The sequence below is a fragment of the Solea solea genome, chromosome 1 (genome assembly GCF_958295425.1).
Source record: "Solea solea chromosome 1, fSolSol10.1, whole genome shotgun sequence".
In the NCBI taxonomy this organism is placed as follows: domain Eukaryota; kingdom Metazoa; phylum Chordata; class Actinopteri; order Pleuronectiformes; family Soleidae; genus Solea; species Solea solea.
In genome coordinates, this window is record NC_081134.1 from 3,180,856 (window position 1) to 3,204,007 (window position 23,152).

The 23,152-nt window shown below is 41.6% G+C and overlaps 1 protein-coding gene across 3 annotated transcripts in view; it reads left to right on the forward strand.

Moving 5' to 3' along the window:
• Positions 1 to 10,011, forward strand: part of LOC131461620 (contactin-associated protein-like 4) — an 88,743-nt gene extending 78,732 nt beyond the window's left edge. For 2 of the 3 annotated variants that reach the window (XM_058632912.1, XM_058632914.1), the window contains 5 exons: positions 758 to 891; positions 2,747 to 2,834; positions 5,786 to 6,001; positions 6,677 to 6,748; positions 7,558 to 10,011. In XM_058632912.1, coding sequence (XP_058488895.1) covers positions 758 to 891; positions 2,747 to 2,834; positions 5,786 to 6,001; positions 6,677 to 6,748; positions 7,558 to 7,754 — 707 coding nt within the window. In that variant the 3' untranslated portion in view covers positions 7,755 to 10,011. The remainder of the gene's footprint in view (positions 1 to 757; positions 892 to 2,746; positions 2,835 to 5,785; positions 6,002 to 6,676; positions 6,749 to 7,557) is intronic. The other variant, XM_058632913.1, reaches the window with a different exon arrangement.
• Positions 10,012 to 23,152: the final 13,141 nt, after the last annotated feature.

Consider the following 23,152-nt stretch of genomic DNA (forward strand, 5'->3'; position numbering starts at 1 on the left):
GCATATTATTGCAGATGCCGCGGATGACATTTTGTAAATGGCATTTATTTCTATACTTGGATACTTTAATGTTTTGACGTGTGCATGCAAGGGACAAGTTCTACTTATCCATTTTAAAAGTCCAGGAAATGCCTTAACGCATGCCTTAGTGCTTACATGGCACGGATCTGTGTCGCGGGGCCACCCGTTGGGGGGGGGTGTTTATCGGTCATATTCAGGCTTTTAAAAATGCAGTTTTTTGTCTAATGTTATGATCAATTTTATATTGTTTTTTTTAGCAGTGATATAAAGTAGTAATAACTGTGCAGAAGTCACAAAATAGACCGTTTTTTATTTTGTTTTTGTTCATAAAACGAGCCAAGTGAACTTTGAACTGTGACGCGTTTCCAAATTTCCAAAATTCAATCTGATTTTAAACATTTTGAGTACTTTTTGCTCAGGTGTGTTTATAGAGTTGGTGGAAATTTAAAAAAACCTTTTTGAACAGATTGCCTAGGTTGTGCTGAAAATAAGGAAATAAGGATATAAGACACTCTATATTGCACATTCTTATAGCCTATAGCTGAAATGCTCTGTGTTCTAAGGGTTAAAATATAAGAGAGAGTTAAAGGTTTTTTTTTTGAGTAAATCCTAATCCTCTTCATTTAAAAAGCTTAAGTCAGATGCTTCGGAATTGGACTCATTACTGATACAAAAACACTGCAAAAAAAAACGATTGAAAGAACCTTGTGTGTCTGTGTGTGTTTTGTGTGTGAAGATAAACTGGAGGTGAGATACAAATTGGACGGCAGCAGAGAGCCAGAGGTGTTGAGGAGCAAAGTGAGGAGTCTGGCCAACGGACAACTGCACACCGTGACCGTCAGGAGACTGAGCGACTCCGTGTCTGTGCAGGTAACACAATAAAATAACCAATATATCCAAAACATATGTCATCAGTTTTTTTTTCCTCAGGCTTTTACTTAAAATGTATTAAATAACACGTGTGTGAATGAAGACGCAATTCTTTTGTCTCTTGGAAATGTCCTGTCGACATACAGTACTGTATCTCTTCAGAATAATGTTAGGGGTTACAGTAAACTGCAGTAAAAATGGTCTTGAAACTTCAAAAGTGGCTTTGTCCAGGTCTTGCACCTTATTTTTGCAAAGTCTGACCAGGATTAATAAAAAAAGTATTTTTTTGTCAAAGAAACCATTGAAAACAAACCAAACTTTTGTTCAGCTTTTGTAAAATTACCATAAAAGTGACAGTTTTGGGAGCATGACTTTTAAAGTGATTTGTTTTCTCACGGTTTGAGATAATGAGCCGCCTGCTGTCACCACAGATAGTGAACATTAAAATGTTAGAACAGTGGAACTAATGATCGACCAGGAAAGAGCGCACCGTCTCTACAGCTCTGCGCACTTCCTCTCAGCGATAATTAAGCTCCGCTGATGACAGCAGAGCTACGGCAGAGCAGCAGGGACAAACTGCACATTAAAACCCGCTCCACATGAAATATGTAGCATCTTAATCATATCTGGATGGACTGAAACTTATCTTGTTAACAGCCTCAGATGATGAATGAGGTTAAAACTTCATCTAAAACCAGGAGCCAGCAGCTTGAGCGTCTGCATAATTATCTACACAGTGAAATGAAATACAAGGTGACCTCGTCTCGAATGGTCGCCGCCTCCTGAGTCACTGCGTTTCCGAGCTCCAGTGACATATGAGGTGCATCTCTTCTTGTCACTTTCCATCACCTTGAATCATTATATCATTAGCAACAAACTCTGGGACGCGAGCGGAACCTTGACAAGAGTTTCATCCAGTGTGTTCCTGATGACCAGCAGTGGAGGCAAGCCTCTAAACTGGTCTCACAAGTGGACAGTATCACATCGTCTCCCCAGAGCAGGTGTCCCGTTGAAAAATGACTCACTCTGGGCAACCAACACACCACCGTGTCCTCTGCTGCTGCGTCTTTATCAGAGAGGCCAGGGTCTCTGCTGTTCATGAGAGTCTGCAGGTTATAATATCCACACAATCACTGGGAAATACATCAACTTTGCCCGCAGTGCACTGCCATAGATCTGTTATAGGTGTCAAATAAAACATATTCTTATAGAAGTATCTTATTAAAGGGACACTTGAGTAAAAGTACGTCACCAGCAAATGACTTTGGTAGAAGTTGAAGTCACTTTGACATTTGCTTTACTTAATTATCAAAATTAATTTTCAGATTTAAAATGTACTTAAGTTTTAGAAGTAAACATATTCAATAAGTGAGGAGTTAGGATTAAGCCATGGTGGCTCAGTGGCAGGGCGAGTTGTCTTTCAATTGGAAGGTCGTAGGTTAAATTCCTGGCTCTGCTAGTCTATGTGTCCTTGAGTGTCCAAAGACACTTAATTCCATGTTGCAGTGTGTGAAAGCAGCTCATCAAAACTAGAAAAGCTCTATATAAATACAGACCATAATACCAACTCTTCTTCTACTGATTTTATTTGGTAGCAACGAGTAACAACGTCTTCAGCTGATATACAAGTAAACCAAGTCCAGTTTCTGAGGCTCCATCTTCAGTAGTCAAAACTGTGCAAACAGTCGTGCATCAAAGTGCTTCACGTCAAAACCAAGACACCCACACGTCAATACATATGACAAATGCATTCATTCACACATACAAGACCATAATAGATGAATAAGAACAGAAAAGTGAGTGACTTTTAGCATTTGCTGCACTGCCACTAATAGAAATGTCCCTTTTGTCTCAGATTGACCAAAATGCCAGAGAAGACTTCAACCTGACGTCTGACGAGGAATTCAACGCCATCAAGTCACTGGTGTTGGGCAGAGTGCACGGTAAGTGAGGAGTCGGTGAAAGCAAAGACGAGGTTGTTTTTACTTAGAGAGCACTCACATTTAAATAACTCACTCCAAGAACTCTGGACGACTCTGCGCTTTACAGTGAAAACCTACTGAAATAAAAAAATAAAAGAAGGCAAGCAAAGCTCTTAGTGCTTAAGATGAAAATCAAATCACTGTCATGTTGAATATTAAGCGTGGCTGAGTGGAGATGTAAACATACGACTGTATCTGCAGTTAGACTCTGAATTTTCAGACATGTTGCATCACAGAGACATTATCCTCATGTCGTCTCCAGCATTGAAATGAACCAGTTGCCAAGTTATTAAATAATATTGAAGCCATCCAGATTTATTATATACAATAATTTACATATTCATAGCCGAGTTAGGCACATTTGGCGATATTGAGACAGAACTACACTCCTGCACCTCCTGTAGACTCTTTCCAGTCCATGATGGGGGGCTATGAGCAGTCACTGCACGGTACGATACCACACAATACTGTTGCGGCGATTGTGGTAAATATTAATGACATTAGTTGTGATATTGTGATCGTAGAATAGGTCCGAATAGCTCGAGGCTCTTTGAGGAGAGCTGGTCATGGCGTTGCATTACTTATAACTGGAAGTTTTCTGGTTCAATCCTGGGACGGGCAAAGGGCTGGTGTGCTCCTGAGCTCCTGTATCCTGCTTGTTTGTGTTCACTACTGGTGTGTAATAAGGATGGGTGAAAGGCAGAGGGAAAATTCACTATCACTAACTGGTGTGTGTGCAAAAAGGACTCATTCTGTTGCTGGATCCTCAAATCTGATTCATTACAGATCAGATTTACAGGGTTCACATTCCTAACTGCAGGTGTCTTGAATCTGAACACCACATTATGTTGGGAGACCATTTGATACTGAAGCGGAAGATGAGATGATAAAATAGAATTCCCTACGACTCTCCTCACTTATCAGATATACTACATCTCATGTGGGCCACATGAGTCTTGGAGATCAGGTTTCTGTGCGATTCAGCCCAGAAAATATGAATAGAATGACAGAAACATTCACAACAGGGTCTGCCATGTTGCTTTTACAGTCTCTAAGTCCTTGCTTCCCTTTACTCTCCTCCACAGCAACTCATTTTTGTCCATAGTGTCCACAGTAAACCTGTTGCAATATTTGACTTTGAAGACCTCTACGTTGCTTGTCTGTTGTAAATGACCAATAATGTAATTAAATGCATTTGGTTTACTGAAGAGCTCAGAGTGTGTCCAAACTGTCCACTGTAAAACTGCACCGTCTCCTCCTCGTCACTTTTACAGCACTGAACAGAACTTAGAGCGTTTAATGGCCGCTTTATTGCACTTTTGGCGCCGAGACGCACACCACGGGGCTTCATTCATTCATTCAGACGCGTCGACCAAAACAGGGAGGTTAGACAGTAAATCGCACCATCGCGTCATGACTTATTCATGTTCTCTCAGAGTGGATCCATCAGAGACTGACTGATGTATAAGCTGTTAAAGTGTCAGGGGCTGAGAGAGGCAGTGTGCTGCAGTCACAGCCACATGCTGGATATCACACGGTTTTTTTTTTACACTGGCTGTCATCAGAAGTGTCCTTCAGTGCTCATTTATGTTCAGATATAAATGTTTCATTGGTATAAGAGCATGTTGTGCAAGTGATTCATGGCTTCGGTTGACATGATTATGACTTCATTTTCATGTGATTTCGCGTTCACTCTAATCTGCACAGCTGCTTAGAGTGTTAAAACAAATATTTATGTTCTGTATGTGTTCAGATTGAAACTACAGTGAGATCTGTTAATGATACGAGTACAGAGAACTGTCTATTTTTGCTGGGAACCACGCGTGTCACACATGAAACGATGCCTGAACTCAAAAATAGACGCGTACCTCCGACACGTGCAGCGTGAACACTCATTTGTCATCATGGGCCTAAGACGTTTGGATTTTCTAAACCATTTAAATTTAAAATTCAAAAGCAACCAAGTTTTTTTGGTTCTTTGTTGGGCAGGAAATATTATGTCTTTTTAAATATAAAGAAAAAATAAGTCACCTGAGCTCAGCTCTGTCCCGTCCTCCCCAAACCGGGAGCAACAAAGAGTCAGATCAGGATCAGAAAAAAAAACATCAGTGGATTTTCTGTCATTTTCTGCCAAAGCTATCATCCGTCAGCCTGACTAATGGACCCAGAAGGAATACAGAGAGACAGGGAGGAGGAGGGAGAGAGAGAGAGAGAGAGAGAGGGATGATGGAGTGATGAGGGTATCAGCTGAGAGGAGCCTACAGACCATTTCCTGCTGCTCTCATCGTGTCTCCTTTTAAACTACAGGCGTCATGTGAACACACACGGACGAGGCCGGTTGATTTGCTAATGTTGGCATTTACACTGCTGCTGTGAAGAAACCAAGTCGATAAAGGAAGAGCAAAGAGAGGACGTGTGTTTGTGTGTGTGTGGTGGAGTGATAGATGGAGCCTGAATGGTTGACAGTCCGTCTGCTGTAATGAGGGAGCGTGTGACTGTATGTCGGGAGATCTCGTGCCGTGGACGGACATAAACATCATTTACCCCGACGTCGTCAGGTTAACTCTTGCTGCTGTTGCTCTCAGTGCAGCAGTGAGAGTATCCTTCCCCGGCACGATGAATGAGTGAATGACATGTTTACAGGTGATTAATCAGGTCACTGCAACTCACTGTCACACAATGAGAGGTAATGTGTGAGTCAGTCAATCTTTGCTGTATCTCTGCAACAGGGTAACTCTCATCATCGACCCATGTGCTGTACACGCCTATGGGGAGATGGATATACAGTTTTTATAATCCGTGTATTCTCAATTTCCTTTTTCCATTTTGTGTACAGCATTTTAGTTTCATTCACCTCAGAAATGTGTGAAAAATCTCAGCAGCGTGTTTTCTTTTCATATTTTGTCCTTCAGACGAAGAGTTGGACCCAGACCTGGTCCGGCTGGCATCGCTCGGTTTCACCGGCTGTCTCTCGGTCGTCCGTTTCAACGGCATCAGCCCGCTGAAAGCTGCGCTGCTCCACCCGGACACCAGCCCGGTAGCCATCACCGGACCTTTAGTCCAGTCCAGCTGTGGTTCTTCAGCCTCAGCCAATGCACACGCAGCCGAGAACAACCACCACCTGTCAGGTACGATGGTGGAGGAGTTGGTTAACGAGGGTTTCCAAAACACAAAAGGGTAAAGATTGACGTTTGGCACGTTGAATCGAGCCTTGAAGTCGCTAATGACGGTAATGATGACCCATTACGGTTTTTAAAAGTCGGGGACAAGACTCTTCTTTAAAGAGAAGTGGGTGAATTACATTTTTCTTTCTGCCAAAAGTCCCATAAGGCAGCGCTAAGCTCGTTCCCATTCCTCAAAGATCGTGTTCAGACGTGGTTTTAACATCTGTCCTGTCATGCTCTAAATTCAGATTATTAATATATTGACATTTTAATTAAATACACCATTTATACACATTTAAGACTCCAACATTACTTTATTAGAATCATTATGTCATAATATTGTTATTGTGGGTCACGTATTGTTTAATGCAGGTTAACACTGATTGGATTTCCGTCTTTCTGCTGTGGAGTTTAAATCCAAAGCTGCATGAAAATGCATCCTGTTTGATTCTTTATTAGGAGTCACTTTAATAATTCTTTATCTGCTCGGAATAATTATTTTCTTGTCTTCTCCCTGGATTCACTCCTCTCTCCATTTTCTCATTTTTCCTCCTTTGCATATCATTTCTTTTGTGCCATTATATACTTCCCTCTCTCTCTCTCTCTTTTCCCACCATGTTGTCTTTCTCTCTGCTGTAGACCAGTCTGGTTCAGTGGGTTCAGGTCAACCTTTAGTAAATGCCGTCAGGACTGACTCGGCTCTGATTGGAGGTACTGAACCATTTCACCATTTTTCATTGTGCTTGTAAAGGGACCTGTGCGAGTGCTAATTGTGTGTGTGTGTGTGACAAACAGCAGCTGAACATTTGATCAGTTTATTGTGAAGTCTATGTCAATTTAAATGAACGTTGCTCGATGTTTTCATCACTTTCATAGGAAATACTAGATCTTTTCACCTTTTCGCTTCTATTATATTAGAACCAGACAGACGTGTGGGCTGGTTTGTTTTTGAGTGACACTTTTTTTGATATAAGACTAGACGTCGTCTTTGTTCAGTCGAATAAAGTCGCGGACAGACGTGGAGCTCTCAGGAAGAGTAAATTGGTGTGCATGCGCCAGAGTCCATTTAAAACTTTCTTACTCAGCCGCCGCAGATTGATTCAAAGTGAAGACCTAAACGTTTCAATCTATAACGTCGATAGAAAAAGGTGAAACCCTGAGAAAAGCCTTTTAAAAGTCGTCCATTAAACTGGCCTTGCTTTGTCTGAGTGCGTATAAAAAGGGCCGTTCACCTAATTAAACCTGTGCAGGAATGACTTGCTGCTGTTATCTTAGAAAAAAAGCACAGTATAATGTGGTGTCACATTGATTAGAGGCATTTCAGAATATAAATAAACTGATCGAGGTCTCATGTGATCGGAGAAGAGGAGCCAAATAGATATGGAATTATGCTTAAAAAGGTAGGATGTGGAAACATTAGGAAATAAAGTGACCACCACAGAGGAAGACACGCTTGCATATTTTAATTTAAAACCTAGCCGTCTACATTTTCACAGTTTTAAAATGTGCCCTGACTGCAGGTGTAATCGCCGTGGTGATCTTTGTGGTCGTGGCCGGCCTGGTGATCACCGCCAGATTCATCTACCGACAGAAAGACACGTACCGGAATCGGGAAGCGAAGGGAGTGAAACGCGAGGACAGCCCAGATTTCCCCTTCAACAACCAGACTGACTCCCAGCACATGTCCGGCCAACATCAAAAGGAGTATTTTATTTAAGGGTGGAGGTGTCGGGACCTGGTGGGGGGTTTTTTTTGTCCTGCCAACGCCTCAGGACGTGACGCTGCACTCAGAGAAATCAGCAGAACTCTGCAGCAGAACACTTCACACAGATCTCCTTACTTTTCTCTACATTGTGAACACTGATGCAAACAGGCAACAGTGTTGGACTTCAACGTGTCAGTGTTCCTCGTTTCATGTGTACATATTGGACGTTGTAAATTCTGGATTAATGCATTTGTAATAATCTGATTAATGTCTTTTTTGTCATATTGAAATGTTAAATAGTGCAGGTATCAGTATTTTCATGGTGTACATGCAGGTGTGTGTGTGTACATGCATGTGGTTGGAATATATATCAAGTTTGACTTTGTCCACCTGTCACATGATCACCCAGTAATCCAGGGGTGTCGGACTCATTTTAGTTCAGGGGCCACATACAGCACAATTTCATCTCAAGTGGGCCGGACCAGTAGAATAATAGCATAATAACCTATAAACAACAAGAACTCCAAATGTTTCCCTTTGCTTTACATTTAATGACGTGACATTTTCTCCAGAAAAATAAGTGCAATTTCAACAATAACAATTGTGTAATTGTGTAGTCAATTGTGATTACACTACGTCCACTCTTGATATACACACACGGTGTAAGGAGAAAGCCCACAGACATGGGGAGAACATGCAAACTCCACACCAGGAGCCTTGTTGCTGTGTCAGAACTGCAGTGAAAGTTAAAGATAACATGGTTTCTAGTGGTTCCCACAACGTTTATGGCAGAAACTTGTTTGTGAGCAACTGGTGTTTTTGTTTCCAAGCTTCCCTACGATGGTTTTGGTTTGGAGCAGAGGAAGAAAACACAGCAATGTACATAAAAAGGCTGCTGCTGCTGCAAGACATGCCAACTATAATTACACGGTTGTATCAGATGGCTTTTAATTTCACTTAGGGTCGATGGATTTAGCTGCCCCTCACAAAGCTGCCTCAGCTGTTTTTGAGCACAGTGGGGAAACAATTAAGTCGAGAAGGTTCAATGTACATTTTATCTGTGAGCCGACAAGAAGAATCCCCAGAGAAATAGAGTTCGATCATCTTTATCGTCACAGTTGCACAAATCGCTGCGACAGGTTTCATTAAAGCTGCAGTGCAGGAACCACCGACGAGACTTTTCTGGTGTTGTCAGTCAGAGCGCTGGTCTCGTCGTCACAGACACTAACACGTCGCCACACTTTGTCATGTGGAGCCAACGGTTACCCGGCGTTGTGTCGAGTCATTTGACGACGTTTTAAATGTCACAGAAAGTCATTTATATTGAAGCGTCACGCACCACAGGTTTAAAGCGGCTCCGGTTTCTGACGCAAGCATATAAAAGTTGTCTCTTCGCTGCCAGTGTAACGCAAACTTTCCATTTTGAAGAACTCAAGCCGTTCCCGTCACACAAGCTCCGCCTCTGGAGTGCAGATTTCTTCTTTCCCTTTGTTCAAGTTGTCCACGCAACAGTGAAACGACGCTCCTGTAGTCTGGATCTGTTCATATATACACACGTTTATGACCATGAATGTTTCCTGAGGTGACAGTTTTGAGATTTCTGAGCCTCAATCAGTGCAGATGTGGACTGGCACTGACACTTAGTACATTCTTTATTGTCAAACCACAAGTGGTTCACTTAAAAACCATTATATCTGGGGTTTTTTTCTTTTGACTACCACGCTCTCTGAATGTCTAAAGCTTTTAACTGTGACAGCAGCATCGGTGTCCGTCTGTCACCTCGTTCACTACACGCAGAGAGGGTTAATGTGTTTTTCAGACGCTAATCCGCCTCCGTCTGACAGGTGGATTGCGACTCGATAGAGAGCAGCAACGTGATCGAAATGAGATGGAGAGATAATCCGAGATTATAACGCACCGATATTAGCAGTGAAAATGAAGCGAATCCCTCCACGTGTTCACTCAGCTCGTGTGTAAAGAAAGAGGCTCGACAGCAGCTGCTCATCAAACACACCAGTGTTTTCTCTCCGACACCAAAGAGCTGATGGGATTTTAATGACACAAGTGGTTTAAGCTTAAATTGCCTCTCTGGAAGAAAAAAGGTTACATAGAAAATTCACACAAGTGTTCTTCATGTACAGATGAAGTGGCAAGATGCTCCTGCCTTCAACGCATGTTCGTAGACGCAGTTCCAAGAAAGCAAACGTCGGGGAGTGGTCGTCGTCATCATGTTTCAAGTCTAACGTGCGATTTCCTTACAAATCCTTCCTTTCCTTTGTCAAGAGTTTTCAGTGTAGCTATAATAGTGTGTTGGTACAAACAGTTTATTGGTGAGTAACAGTGACAGTGAGTCTGAGTCCATTTAAAAACAACAAAATCCAGAATGTTTGAAACTATTTTCTGGTCGTTTCATTACGGACAAAAGTTTGATGAAAATTAAAATGTGTTTTTCAGAGACAGCGTGTGATTTTTCTTTTATTTCATAGATTTGACCTCAAATGGCTTTGTATAGAGTTGTTTTTTTCCTCTTGAATGAGGCAGATGCGGCATGAATTCACTCTCGAGTTTAATTAGCTCTTTGGTAGAATAGGAACATGACATTTGTGCTGCTTGTTAACATGCGTTTCTTTGCAGAACAGAGAGCGAAGCACGTAAAAGATGAGACGCAGAGGAACGTGAAGGTGATTATCTGTGAAGGGTCTTTTAGCCTCTCTGCCTCTATAAACCCGCCCAAAGCCTGAGGTTAAAAGCTTATCCAACTCCCTCAGATCAGTGATCACTCTGAGTCGTTTAACTCTTATTGGCTATGATCAGAGGCAGAGATGGTATTCTGCAGACCAACCTGTCCTCCAACTGAAACCTAACTATGGGCTGAATAGTTACGAATAAGGAATGTTTTTACTACACTGGTGCAGTATTTTTAAACTTGAATACTGCACAGGTGTTACTGAGGTTAGGTATTGGCAGTAAAAATTAAAAAGGTGGTATAGTTAGGGAATCAAACCCTTGGCGACCTCAGCGAAGCTACTAGATACCACTTCCAAGGTACCAGGTTGCTGTCATGTATACAACCACTAGGGGCACTGGTTTTGAAAACCTAGATATTTTCATTGGATTCATTGGAGGACAGGTTCCTGCAGACGCCTGGTAACGACCCATTTGTTTGAATAGGGAAACAAAATAGTCAAACTACTGGAAATGTTGGTTGAGGGAGTGGCAACGATTTATATTCTCAGAATAACATTCAGGTCCACAGAGCGCGTGTGTGCTGATGTAAACACGGAGCAGATTTTCTACTCTGGAACACACTTTGCAGTCAGGACAACCTGCAGCTATTACCATTCAACACGGTGCCTCACCGTCATATTACCATTCAGTCATTTTCAGAACTGAAATAACCCACTCCAGTGTTAATTCTGGGGTCAGATCTTCTCAAGAACATGTAAAATTGTTGGAGGTGAAGTGGTGATTTAGCTTGTGTGAATACGGCCTGTAAGAAGCCGTTCATCACAAACAATCACACCATCAGCCAGATCTCCGCAGTGTCCCCATCAGCCTGCATTCATCTGGTATTCCAGAGTTTTAAAAGTGACATCCAACAATGCACAACATTTTCCTCACAGCCGCTGCTTATTGTGAAAGTGTCAAACAACCCATCAAGTATTCCGCCTCCTGAGCCCGAGACGAGTTAGCAGAAAATACACAAATCTCAAAGACACGTGCGTCACAAGCAAAGATAGAATAAAAACCTCAAAGGAAAAGATAACAGGACGACTATTAGGCTACGAGAGGATTTACAAAAAGGTTCAACTGCAGTGTAAATCAGTGGTTTTGCATGTATATCTCCTTACTATGTGTGTAAAGGGACAGTTTCACACCCTGGACTAGTGTCCTTGTCCCAGTGTAGAAGCACAAGGAGGAAATTGATTTAATGCATGAAATGTGTCCTCAACACTACTAGGTAGTGATATGCCCCCTTTTCATCTCCTCAATATTGGGTGGTTTCTTACCTTATTGATGTTTTAAATAAGTTTGAGTGATATTTGATGCTCATCAAACATCACTTAGACTGAGCCAGTGTATAGACTGAACCTCAATACTAAAGCTCTGTATCCATGTGGAGATACGTCATCAAATCTGAACAGTTTGTGACCAATCATGGTGGCACGTCCTTATTTAATATTTTACATCGTCTTATTAAACTTTCAGTACCGAGGAGAGAAGATTTTCTGCATGTCCTGTACATATGAAAAATTGACAGTAAGTCTTTGAATCACTTTTATTTATGAGGTTTAGCTTCATTAGGCTGGAAAATAAACCCCAGAAATTGAGGCCAATGTCTTCGGTGCACAAAATGTATTTATTTATACTTAATCCTCTCTTTTTTGCTTCCAACGAAATTATAAATGCATCGTCACGCTCGTTTTGGTTGACACTTGATTGCCAGGTGACCTGGGGTCACTGATGGGACTAAATAAAAGGACTCCATTTCAAAAACAGTACTGAGAAACCGTGAAGCTTCTGCTTCAGCTTGAAACCCTTGATGTTTTGTCATCATGCTGCTGCTGGAGGGAGAGAGCTCACTTCTCTCACAGCAAGCTGCTGGTAATTAAGCAACCCACCTACGGTTTATAATCCCAGTCACTGTGGAGACGCGGCTCATTGTGGATTTTGAATTTCAATCCGATGAGTAATTATGTGACAGTTTATCCTGGTAATTTATCAGCCCACCTACATCGTGCAGGAGAGAGCAGAGTTGATCCTCCATCACCACCTCTTCGTTTCTCTTATCTAACAGATGATCAAACAAACCTCTCTGATTTTATTCATTCGTAGGGGTTTGTTAAATCAAGTTTTCTTAATTTGAGAATGTTGCATTTATGGTTAGAAATATCAATCTTCATATTGGGAGATAGGATATTTCTCTTCAGGGTGTGACTCATTTATAGACCCTTTGAGATCCATGTTGAGTAATCATCATCATCATCATGGACAAACTGCACCATGTTCAGGTCTGAACGAACCCAATCTGTCCTGAATACGTCCTCAGAGGGACTGTGAGCATGTGTACACGATCTTTGATCATTATGATTTCCTCTTTTAATGTTATTTCATGTTACAGTGTCTAATTGTCCTGGTCTCTGCCACACAAACTATACTTTGGTGTAGTGTGGTCTACTGTAGTATTTCATCAGTCACCACCATGACACCCCCCATCTGTGTGTGCATGCAGATGAATGAATACGATACTGTTGATCACTGGAAACCTCACGAGGGCCAGTCAGGGATCACCAGAGGACCAGATGTGGCCCAGGGGCCATAGCATGCCAAGGTCTGGTCCATCACTTGTCTTAAATCCCATGTCAACCAGTTCTTTTAGAGACCTTGGCTTCTTCCCAGTCCACAAACTGTTGGGTTAATCGATGACCCTGTGCCGACTGTCTCTGTATATTTGTCATCCATCATCAGCTGTGATTAGCTTCAGCGCCCCCTGCAGCCTGGTGGGCTTTAAGAGGTAAAAACATTGGTTTTCACCATATATGCTTTAAATAATGACAAAAATCTATGAATTTAAAATCTTCCATTGGCATTTATGTGGATCATTATGGGTAATTTAATGACAGCTGTGATTTAAGGTGTTTGAGAGCTGCGGACACTTTTCAGAATTGAGATTAGACTGGATCATGGCCAAGTTTGGAAACAGCTGCTCTAAAAGGATCAGCTTAGATAACAGAGGGATTATTTTATTCTCGTTTTGCGCTTCCAGTTTCCTTGGCTTCGATAATGATGTTGTCTTGGGTGATTGTGTTACTTCTCTTATGTGTATTTATGACCGATATGGACTTTATGAAAAATAATGAGCTGTCAATCACAGCAAGTTTCATGTCTACATTTTCAGCCTCCTTCCCTTGTGACGGTCTCAACCCAGTTTAGCTGCAGCCAGTTTCATGTCAGACTTGTTTTTCTCCTCTCATTGATATTTATTTTATAACAGTTATAAAAGTGGTTTGACAAATAGCAAATTGAACACTGAAGCAATTCAGCTTAGAGTCATGAAGCTAGAGTCCATAGTTTGTAAAACAATTTGTGTAAATTATCAATAAACATTTGGGAGGAAAAAAAAAAAACGGCTCTCAGTAAAGCTCCGCCCTCATAATGCACAAGTGGTGATCCTTTCAAGTTGGGTCCTAGAGAGATGAGGCAAGACCCCTTCCTAACATTCTGGGCTCAGATTCCCAACCACATCTTATGACATCCACAGATATGAGTGTTCACGCATTATTCCATCACTCATCTTTCATACCCATAAACACGCTGCCAACACAGCCGTCAGGAGCAATGTGGGGGTGCAGCGTCTTGCCCAAGGACACATCGGCATGTAGAGTCACCCTACCGTCGCCCATGAATGTCAGTGTCGTTACCATCTTGTTCACCTGTACCATCTCTGCTATTGTTTTTCTGCTCACTCCTCAGCAGCCCCCCCCCTGCCCAGTCCAGTTAAAAACACTGCCTGACAACAGCAAGGAGCCAGGAGACAGTGCGGCAAGGACACATTCAACAATGTCTACATCACCTGTAAGACAAGAAATGACAGGTAGACAAGTCACGGTCACCTATGCCAGAACTTGTTCAGTCCAAATTTATTTTAGTTCCTTGCCTTGTTTCAGGTCATGATTCGTCCTGGTGCTGCTGCTGCTTCTTGTCTAATTACAAATGAGTTCCATTATTTTCCCTTTCACTCCCAGAGATTGCAGTCCATTCCCTTGTAGGTTAAACCTGTTCCTCTCATCAGCTCAGAGCATTAAATCCTCACTGTTCTCTCCTCTAGCGCTCTCATTTGTGTTTCACCGTTGTGAGTTTTGACTCTTTAGTGCCAAAACCTGCACTTTTAATCAAATATGGATACTGGACTGGGCTGCAGCGGTCGCTGTACAAAGGTCCTGGTATATACCTCCTCCATGCAGCCCAGATTTTGGAACCGTGTGCAAAGAGCATGTTGGGGGTGTGGACAGCTCATGCAAACTGAATTTCAGCACCACTGGTACAGGACCCTGACGCGCGAGTACACCAGGGTCTGCGATATGCACATTAGTATAACAGGGCCTTTAAACTAGGATTGCAGTGACTGTTTAAAGGCAGAAAAATGTAGCCAATACCGTTACACCCAATAAAATTTGCCGAAACAGATTCTAAATGTTTTGCCAACCTGTTGCTCGGTGAATTATTCTGTCCCCGTCACCTCAACTAAGAGCACAGAAGAAAGGAGACAAAAGTAGGACATGGCAAGGAATAAAAGAAACGCAGCTCACAGGAGGTGATGGCGTGTACATCTGCAGAGAATGTGTCAGACTGCTCAACAATCTCCAAGTCTTTGTCTGAGAGCACCTTGACTTTCCAAAAATGTTATCAATGTCTATACAATAAGTTAAAATAGTGAGGGTGTGACTAAAGCAATGAGTAAAACCAATTGAGTCTATCACTGTCAACATCTACAGGGATGCTGAATAGGCTCAGATAGGAATAAAGCACCATTTGCCTCATTATGTTGCTTCTCCTCTTTGCTTTTAACAGTTTTGCTTCATACATTTCTGCAAACAGAACATTGATCTTAATATTGAATATTGCACCTGTTAAATTGAGATAAAGCACTGGAAGGCTTTTCTACTTAGTGGTTGTGTTGCATCACGTCCTGTGTTGTGTGTGAACAGCAGCCGAGAGACTTATTCTGTTGCTCTTCTCCTAATGTTTGTGAACAATTAAGCATCATTGTAGAGTTGTAGATACGGTGTGTGTATTTTGTACATATGTCTTGCCTGCTGGGGGGGGGGGGGCACTTGTGGCAACCACTTTTCATGACCTCAATAACTTTATCCTGCTCAAGTGTGAGTGTGGTTGGTGAGGTGAGAATCTTTAGTGCCCCATGCGAGATGGAGGAGTTTAAAGTCGACACAACATATCACAATTTATTCATCCAGTTTTGAGGCAATACTTAAGTCGCCCATACAATGGCAGGTAGAAATATTTGAGCACTTACTGGGGAACATGAATAATGCATTTGCAAATGGATCCATTTAAAGCCAGATAGGTTTTTCCCGTTGTTGCTCTGTGTGTTCACACAATGAGAAGCACAACCACAGATTCATTTCCCCACCGGGCGAGATTTGGCCTTGCAATTTGAGATTGGGGGGGGGGGGGGCGTACAAATCAGTGAAGGTGACAGAATTAATCAGTGTTTGCCAGTTGTTGATTTTTAAAGACAGACTCAAAATCACCATCAGCAGCAACAGGACAGGTTGTAAATAGGATGGATGCAGTTTTATGTCAACATCCAGTAGATGTGCAGTAGACCTTCCTAGAGTCCCGTAGGGTTTTTAAACAGCTTTCCAATCCCCAGGCTGTGAACGCTGCCATTTGCCACCAAGCTGCAATTAAACTATTTTAACTTGTTTTCCCCATTTGCAAATGTTATTAAAAGGTTTAATTGATGGCAACTCTTCAAAAGTCACTTTAAGTCTCATTTCTGCTGATTAATTTAAAGGAATATCAGAAAATGACCTTTAACAGTGATTAAATACTTTGACCAGAAAAGTTATGACTCCCATTTGTTCACTTGGTAATAATCATCAATTAATAAAGTTGCATGAAATGAATGAGAGAATTATTTTTCTGAGCGAAGAACTAAAGAATTGGATCTAAACCTATAAGAGACGCATGGAGCATGGAGCACAGGGAGAACAAAATACATCAGTAAAATAAAACAAACTTTAAAAAGACATTTAAACCCAGATTTTTCACCCCAAAAAAAAAAAAAAAAAAACAGAGAGCCAACTGAAGGTGTTGACTCTCTGGTGACAAACAGACCAACTGAGCCGTTCCTCTCCTCCCTGCTTATATAACCCTGCCACTCTGATTACCCTCAGCTGTGGAGAACAGCACAGGTGCAGCCAATAGCTCCTGATTCAGAGCAGAAACCTGTGGCAATAGAGTCTGGATCTAAGTCCATGTCATTCATTTGACTCATCCCTTTAAATTTGTTCTCCAGACCATAATTATCAGGACTCAGGAATGATCTTTTCTGTGTGTGGATTTTGATTAAATGTTTCTAGCAATACTCTATATATATAATATATATTCTAATAATAATAATAATAATAATAATAATATATATATATATATATATATATATATAATAATACTCAACATCTATTGATTCTATTTTGGGTTGTTGTTTTTTTTTCCATTCAATCTCATTTTAGTTCTCTTTATTATTAATTTATTGAATTATTTACTTACTCACTCATTCATCACTGTGTCTGTTTATAAACTAAAGCTATTTCATTCAGTTTTATTTGTACCGTACCAAATCACAACATACCTGATCTCAGGGCACTGTACATAGCAGGAGAAACGTTTACAATAGTTTAACAGGAAGAAATATCCAACTCATAAATGTGCGGCCATCTGCCTCGACAGGTTGGGGTGAAAGGACAAATGTGTGAAAGAGGGAGGCAGAAGGTAGTTTGCCGGTTCTAAACTAATGCCAGTTATTCCAAAAGCAGTAAAATAGTATTCAACACGCACTGCATCAATAAGCACACATGTCTTTGCCATGTTCCATCATTCTTTCGTCACATTAGTGTGTGAAACATATGTTTTAATGCGTCGCCATCCACACGTTCCTTTGATACAAATCACATTCCTCGTCCTAATTATCTTTACAACATATGGCCAACTGCATCTCATTATAAAACCTCTGTGTGTCCATCATCTCGTCCACTTTAGACACTCACTGTGCTCACTTTGTGCAATTTAGAGCCGCAACAGCATCCATATTCAGAAATGACTGGGATTCATATTCGCACTCATCCACACGGGCGATAGAGGTCGACCGCTGCTCTGCTGTCCTCGCTCACTCTGTGTTTTTGTTGATGACACAAGGTCAAAGCACAGTGATGGATAATTAGTTTACAGAGTGCTGAAGTGCGTGAGACGGAGACCAATGTGGATGTTCTCTCTCTCCCTCTCTCTCCCTCTCTCTCTCTCTCTCGCATGGTTGGATGAAAAATGACCTCCTGAGTGAAATGATGAACCACATTCGTGTTCAGCAAACCTTCCTCTTCCAGTGACACTATAGCTTTATTTGCTACTAATGAATGTAGTAATAATATAACACTAATAATAATAATAATATTAAACTTCATATTGCAGTATTATATTTGTGTATTTGACTAAATGTACAGTAGGCACAATCAATGATGCAGTTGAATGTATAAAATCCACTTTTACTTTTTAATACTTTAAGTCAAGTGCAAGTAGTTAGTTTTACTTTTACACAGTGGTGAGGGTTCACATAAAAAGCTTGTTTGATTATGAACGTGTGAATTAGAGTTATTCCTTCCTTGAGACTCAGAATCTGGGTCACAGGAGTCTCAGCTTGTTAGGAGCTATTGGCTGCACCTGTGTTGCTCTCCCACAGCTGAGGGTCATCAGCCTGGCTGGGAGGTTATATCTGCAGGTTGGAGACTCGCCACTCATTTGGTTTTCGTGTCTCCAGAGAGTCGACATCTCCTGCTGACTGTGTGGGGTTTTGTGGGGGGGAGGAAGGGAAGATTTTCCGGGCATTGAACTCTGTGTGGAAGTCTTTTCATTTAGTTTCCCCTGATCCACTGACTCCTGTTCCATCATTCTGATAGAATCTGTGGGGAGCTTTATTCACGGGGCTTTGCATGAGCAAACCGTCCTGGTTAGAGTCGGAAAACGTCTCAAAGACGTATCAATTATATTAACATAGATAAGATGTTTACAAAATGATAACTCGACACTTTACACACCCTTAAATCATTCCCTAATGAATATCAAACGTTTTAATACCAATAAAATCATTAAACAAAAACTTCCCTACTTGCGTCGCCAGGTCTTGAAACATTCTGGTGTCTCCATTGTGAGTTAGCTGAGGCCCAGTGGATACATCATGCTCATTTTATGACTCAATATAATCATCTTCTTACACATTGGCCCTGAAGTGCTGCAGAAAAACGGACACGTTTCTATCCTGCTGTTAATTCTCCTCCTAACACATTGAACCCTCATGTCACATCTACATTTACTAGAGCACATGACTCACTCTCCGGAAAGTAGTGTGTGATAAAAGCTGGGCAAGTCATGTGATTATTTAATGAATGAATCACACAATAAAGAATAAAGTTCTCTTTTGTTGTTCCTTTTGACTCCTAATTTAAAAAAATGAAGTGGCAGAGAACGATATAAATAAAAATGACCATAAGCATGTATGACTTTAAGTTTAAAAACTGCATAGAATGAAGATATTCGCCCGTCTGTGCCACAGTTGGAAGGTAAACAATCGCCAGGTTTATCTTTGTGCTTTTCTGCTGCAGCTGAATGTGCGACAGACCTGCTGTGGTTTGACTGTTTCAGCTCCAGAGTCACAACAAGCGTTGGCACGGCCGAGCGCTCCACAGGGTTTTCACAGACAAACAAACAGCAAATGTTTTAAACACAAAAATGACTGAGATTTATCGTTATGGTTCCTGGAATGTTCCGTGTGTGGGGGGAAAAACTCCAAGAACACACAGGGTTTTATATAAAGAAAATGGAGTTGCAACAAACCTTTGTTAGATTAGGAATGGCAGTGAACGGGAAACTTTGAGGTGAATTTATTTATTTTTTTATAACCTCCAATGACACGATAAACAGGCATACTGTACACCCACATGTTTGTTGTGCAGTATTTGTCATTTCTTCTTCCTCCTCCTCCTCCTCCAATCCTTTTAAAAACTGGTGAAATCACCAGAGCAGATGGCACAAATCTGGACCGATTCAGGATGATTACCAGCTGCATGACATTGAACAACTTCCCCTGCCTACATGAAAAGTGTCAGGTATTTAACACCATGTTGGAATTGAAACACAATGGTGATTACTGTTGAAATATTTACTCCTGGTTGGGAGGGGGGGGGGGGAAAACAACTGCAATTATAATGGAATCTTATTCCTTTTCATTTAAGCTTATAATCTATTTACTTTCTCCACAGTTGATGATTGCTTTACTCTTCAGAACCTGGGTATTAAATCAGGGTTTCCTGTAATCTATTCTTGTTTTGGAGACTTCACTGCAACTGTACACACTCTTGGATGTTTGGTACATACCATTTTTACTATTGATGAGGGGGAGACACCACAGGATTAGGTGCCAGTAGAAATTGGAAAATAGAAAATGAATGAATATCTTTATTTAAATTACATTCATATAAAATGTAAACGCAAAACAAGAGTGTTTAACACAAATGTGCCAATAACTGAAAATACAATAAGCTTAACGCTTATTTTTGCCTTTCCTGTATAATCCAAGGAAAATGTAAGAATAAAAACATAACTATGTACAAGGGTATGAGGTATGATTATTGTGTAGAAGTGTCGATAAATGTTAGTATTAATCTTCGATAGGTTATAACACGTGTTGGTGCCCAGTGTGGCTGAGTACTGTTTGCTATTGGTAATAATTAAAAGCTGTTCTGGCTTCATGGAGTGTTACTCTGAGCCATAAATTTGGGGGAAAAAACAACTTCAGGGACTAGAGCTCCGGACACAACCTCAGCAACACAATCCACTCTATCCCTAATGAGATCTCCTGTGTTTTAACCTGCTCACTCTTGTTTTTGTTACAGATTCACAGGCAACTTGATGATTTTTGTTAAATATGCCTATGTATAACACCATTTTTCAAACAAACATCTCTAAAGAATGTTAAAGAATTGCTGAGCCAAGACTGGCAATTTGACAAATGTCCAGTTGTTACAAAACTAAATGAACAGATTTGTAGTTTTTCTATGAAATGTACACCGCTCTCACAATCACACATCCTGAGGCCTCAGCTCATTCGAGAGTGAGACGGTGGGGAAGAATAAAAATTATTAAAAAATGGCCCCTCTGCTCTGCAACAAAGAATCTAATGGGTTTATTCCTTCACCGTCCCTGAAAGAGGTTTCATGGAACTGCAGTGAGACCCTCCAGCTTGGATGTAGTCCACCTTGGAGTCAAGTGTCATGTTTCAGTTGTTGGAACCATGTTGTCCGCAGTATGTGCTGCTGGCAGTCCTCACTCTTGAGTCTTACCTTGACCTGGGTCTTTAAAGTCTGTCTCCATCACTCCACAGCAACTTTCACAGGCCACTTGCATCCGTCTCTCACAGCAGCCTCTGATTGTCAACACAGCCGTCGCCTCATTTTCTTTTTCCCCCCACATCTGATCCAGACAGTGAGATGAAATGCAATTGCTCTGTGGCGCTGGGCGTCTGTGTTTTCAGGTGAGAAGGTTTCATTACGTTGATTTCCCAGGAGCCTCGCATGTCCTCAGTTACGGCCCTCGTGTCGGCTCGTTCCTGGTCAGTTTCTCAGACCTTCTCATTTCTCTGTGGCCCAACAGAGAAATTACAGATCAAATGATTCTGCAGCTACACATTCCAATACCTAATACTGTATGTAATAGTCTTCTGGTTTGCTGGCTGAGGACAACCCAGGTGTAAAAATATACTTGATGGCCACCAGGGGGTCACTCCCGGGCAAAATAAGCCGACTTCTATAAAGCGTGACTGCATCAAGGCTCTTGAATGTGACTCAGTAAGACTTTTCTAATATCCAGTGATATCCTGGGTCACTTTTGTAAAACACACAGGAACACGAGACATCTAGTCTCAAAGCCAGTCAAGACAATAATGATGCACTTTTCAAATGTTTGTGTATGCGAGAAAACCCATAAATCAGGCAGAATGTAAGACTTCTTGGATGTCGTGCCAAAATGTGATCGCAGCAGATGGAGCAAAGGGAACCCACAAGAAACGGATTCCATGGTTAACTCGTGGTAAATAAGGGACTCAGTCGAAGTCTGCACAGCAACGTTAACGCAACAGTTATTTAGATTACGCTGCCCACTGCTAATCCCAACGTGACACATCCTCCAATGACGACAACACTATCTTTGGTCAGTGGACTCCAGAGTTGAATCTGTCACAGAGCCAGATTGTGTCCATTTGTTTCCCTTCAGGCTCTTGTAGATGTAGGGAAAGTTGAACATGTCAGGATACTGCAGCTCCAGATTGATGTCGTCTGTTTCTAAACTCATAAGTCTGTCAACTTTTGTGATATATTGATCAATCTCTGTGGATTTCAAGTGCACATCTTAGTCTTCCGACATGGTGGTTCATAGGGACCAAATCACATGACACACGGAGCTCTAACATGTTTAGAAAAGGCTCAATTTAAATCCCTCCAACGTCTGACATTACATTTTTCCCAAGGCTGTGTGACCTACCAGCTTGAGAAGAGACAAAGTATATCATTATGAATGCCAACTGTTGTGAAACATCCATCTATTTTCTAACTCTTTATCCTCCTGTGGAGGGTCGCGGGGGGCTGTGCTGACATAGGGCGATAGGCGGGGTCACGGGGGCCACATACAGAGACAAACAACCATTCACTCATGCGAACTCCATGCAGAAAGACCCTCGTTCCAACTGGGGCTCGGTGTGGCCGCTGTGAAACATTTGTCCAGAAAATGCAAACTGCAAAAAAGTGCCCAAATCTCAAACCTGAGAAAAAGATGCATTCAAATTAATGGAATCATTTTCAATATTTGTACATTTTCCTGATTTAAAAGGGAGAGAGACAACACTCTTACCTGTCTTTGATCTGTGCAGGGGTTGTTTTTGGAACCGTGAGGTGAATTTCATCAACGCTGCTTACAGCTCAAATTTACTTTACTATTTTTTTCACTGGTGTAAAACCAGCAGCAGTCGTGAATCAGCATTTAGAGCGTTTGTTTTTCATTCAGCCTTCATTCTGTCAGCTCTGTCTCCTCGCAGAGGGCCACAGCTTGTTACTGTGTCAACCGACTGACCACCCGTGACTCTTGTCTGCACGCCTCGGCTCGGTCCCAGATGCCCGTCGGTAATCTGTCATCCAACATCAGTGAGTAAACAGAAGAATTATTATTCGTGGTTCGTTTGCCTCACTGGTTAGGACCGAAACATCCACTCCCACTCGGTCCTAATCAGCCGTTCGCAATCAAGGCAAACACTTGCTCCTGATAAATTCTGTGTGGCCAAAATGGGTAGAATGTGTTTCAAAGGCGACATAGACCGGAAGCTCCAATTAACGCTGCGTTTGTGTGTGTATCTGCGTCATTACCTCGTTTATGAAACCCTAAAGTTTCAGAACAAACAGTTCAGCCACTGCTCAGAAAATAGGGTTTTATTGCGAAGCGGATCGGCACTTCCCTATGCTGATGTCATCAGAAATCCTCACCACTCCTCTCACTGTAGCGCCTCCTGGTGTGGGCACTAGTCTGGGCACATCCGGTTGCGTACATTCAACCGCAGAAGAAGAAGAACTCTT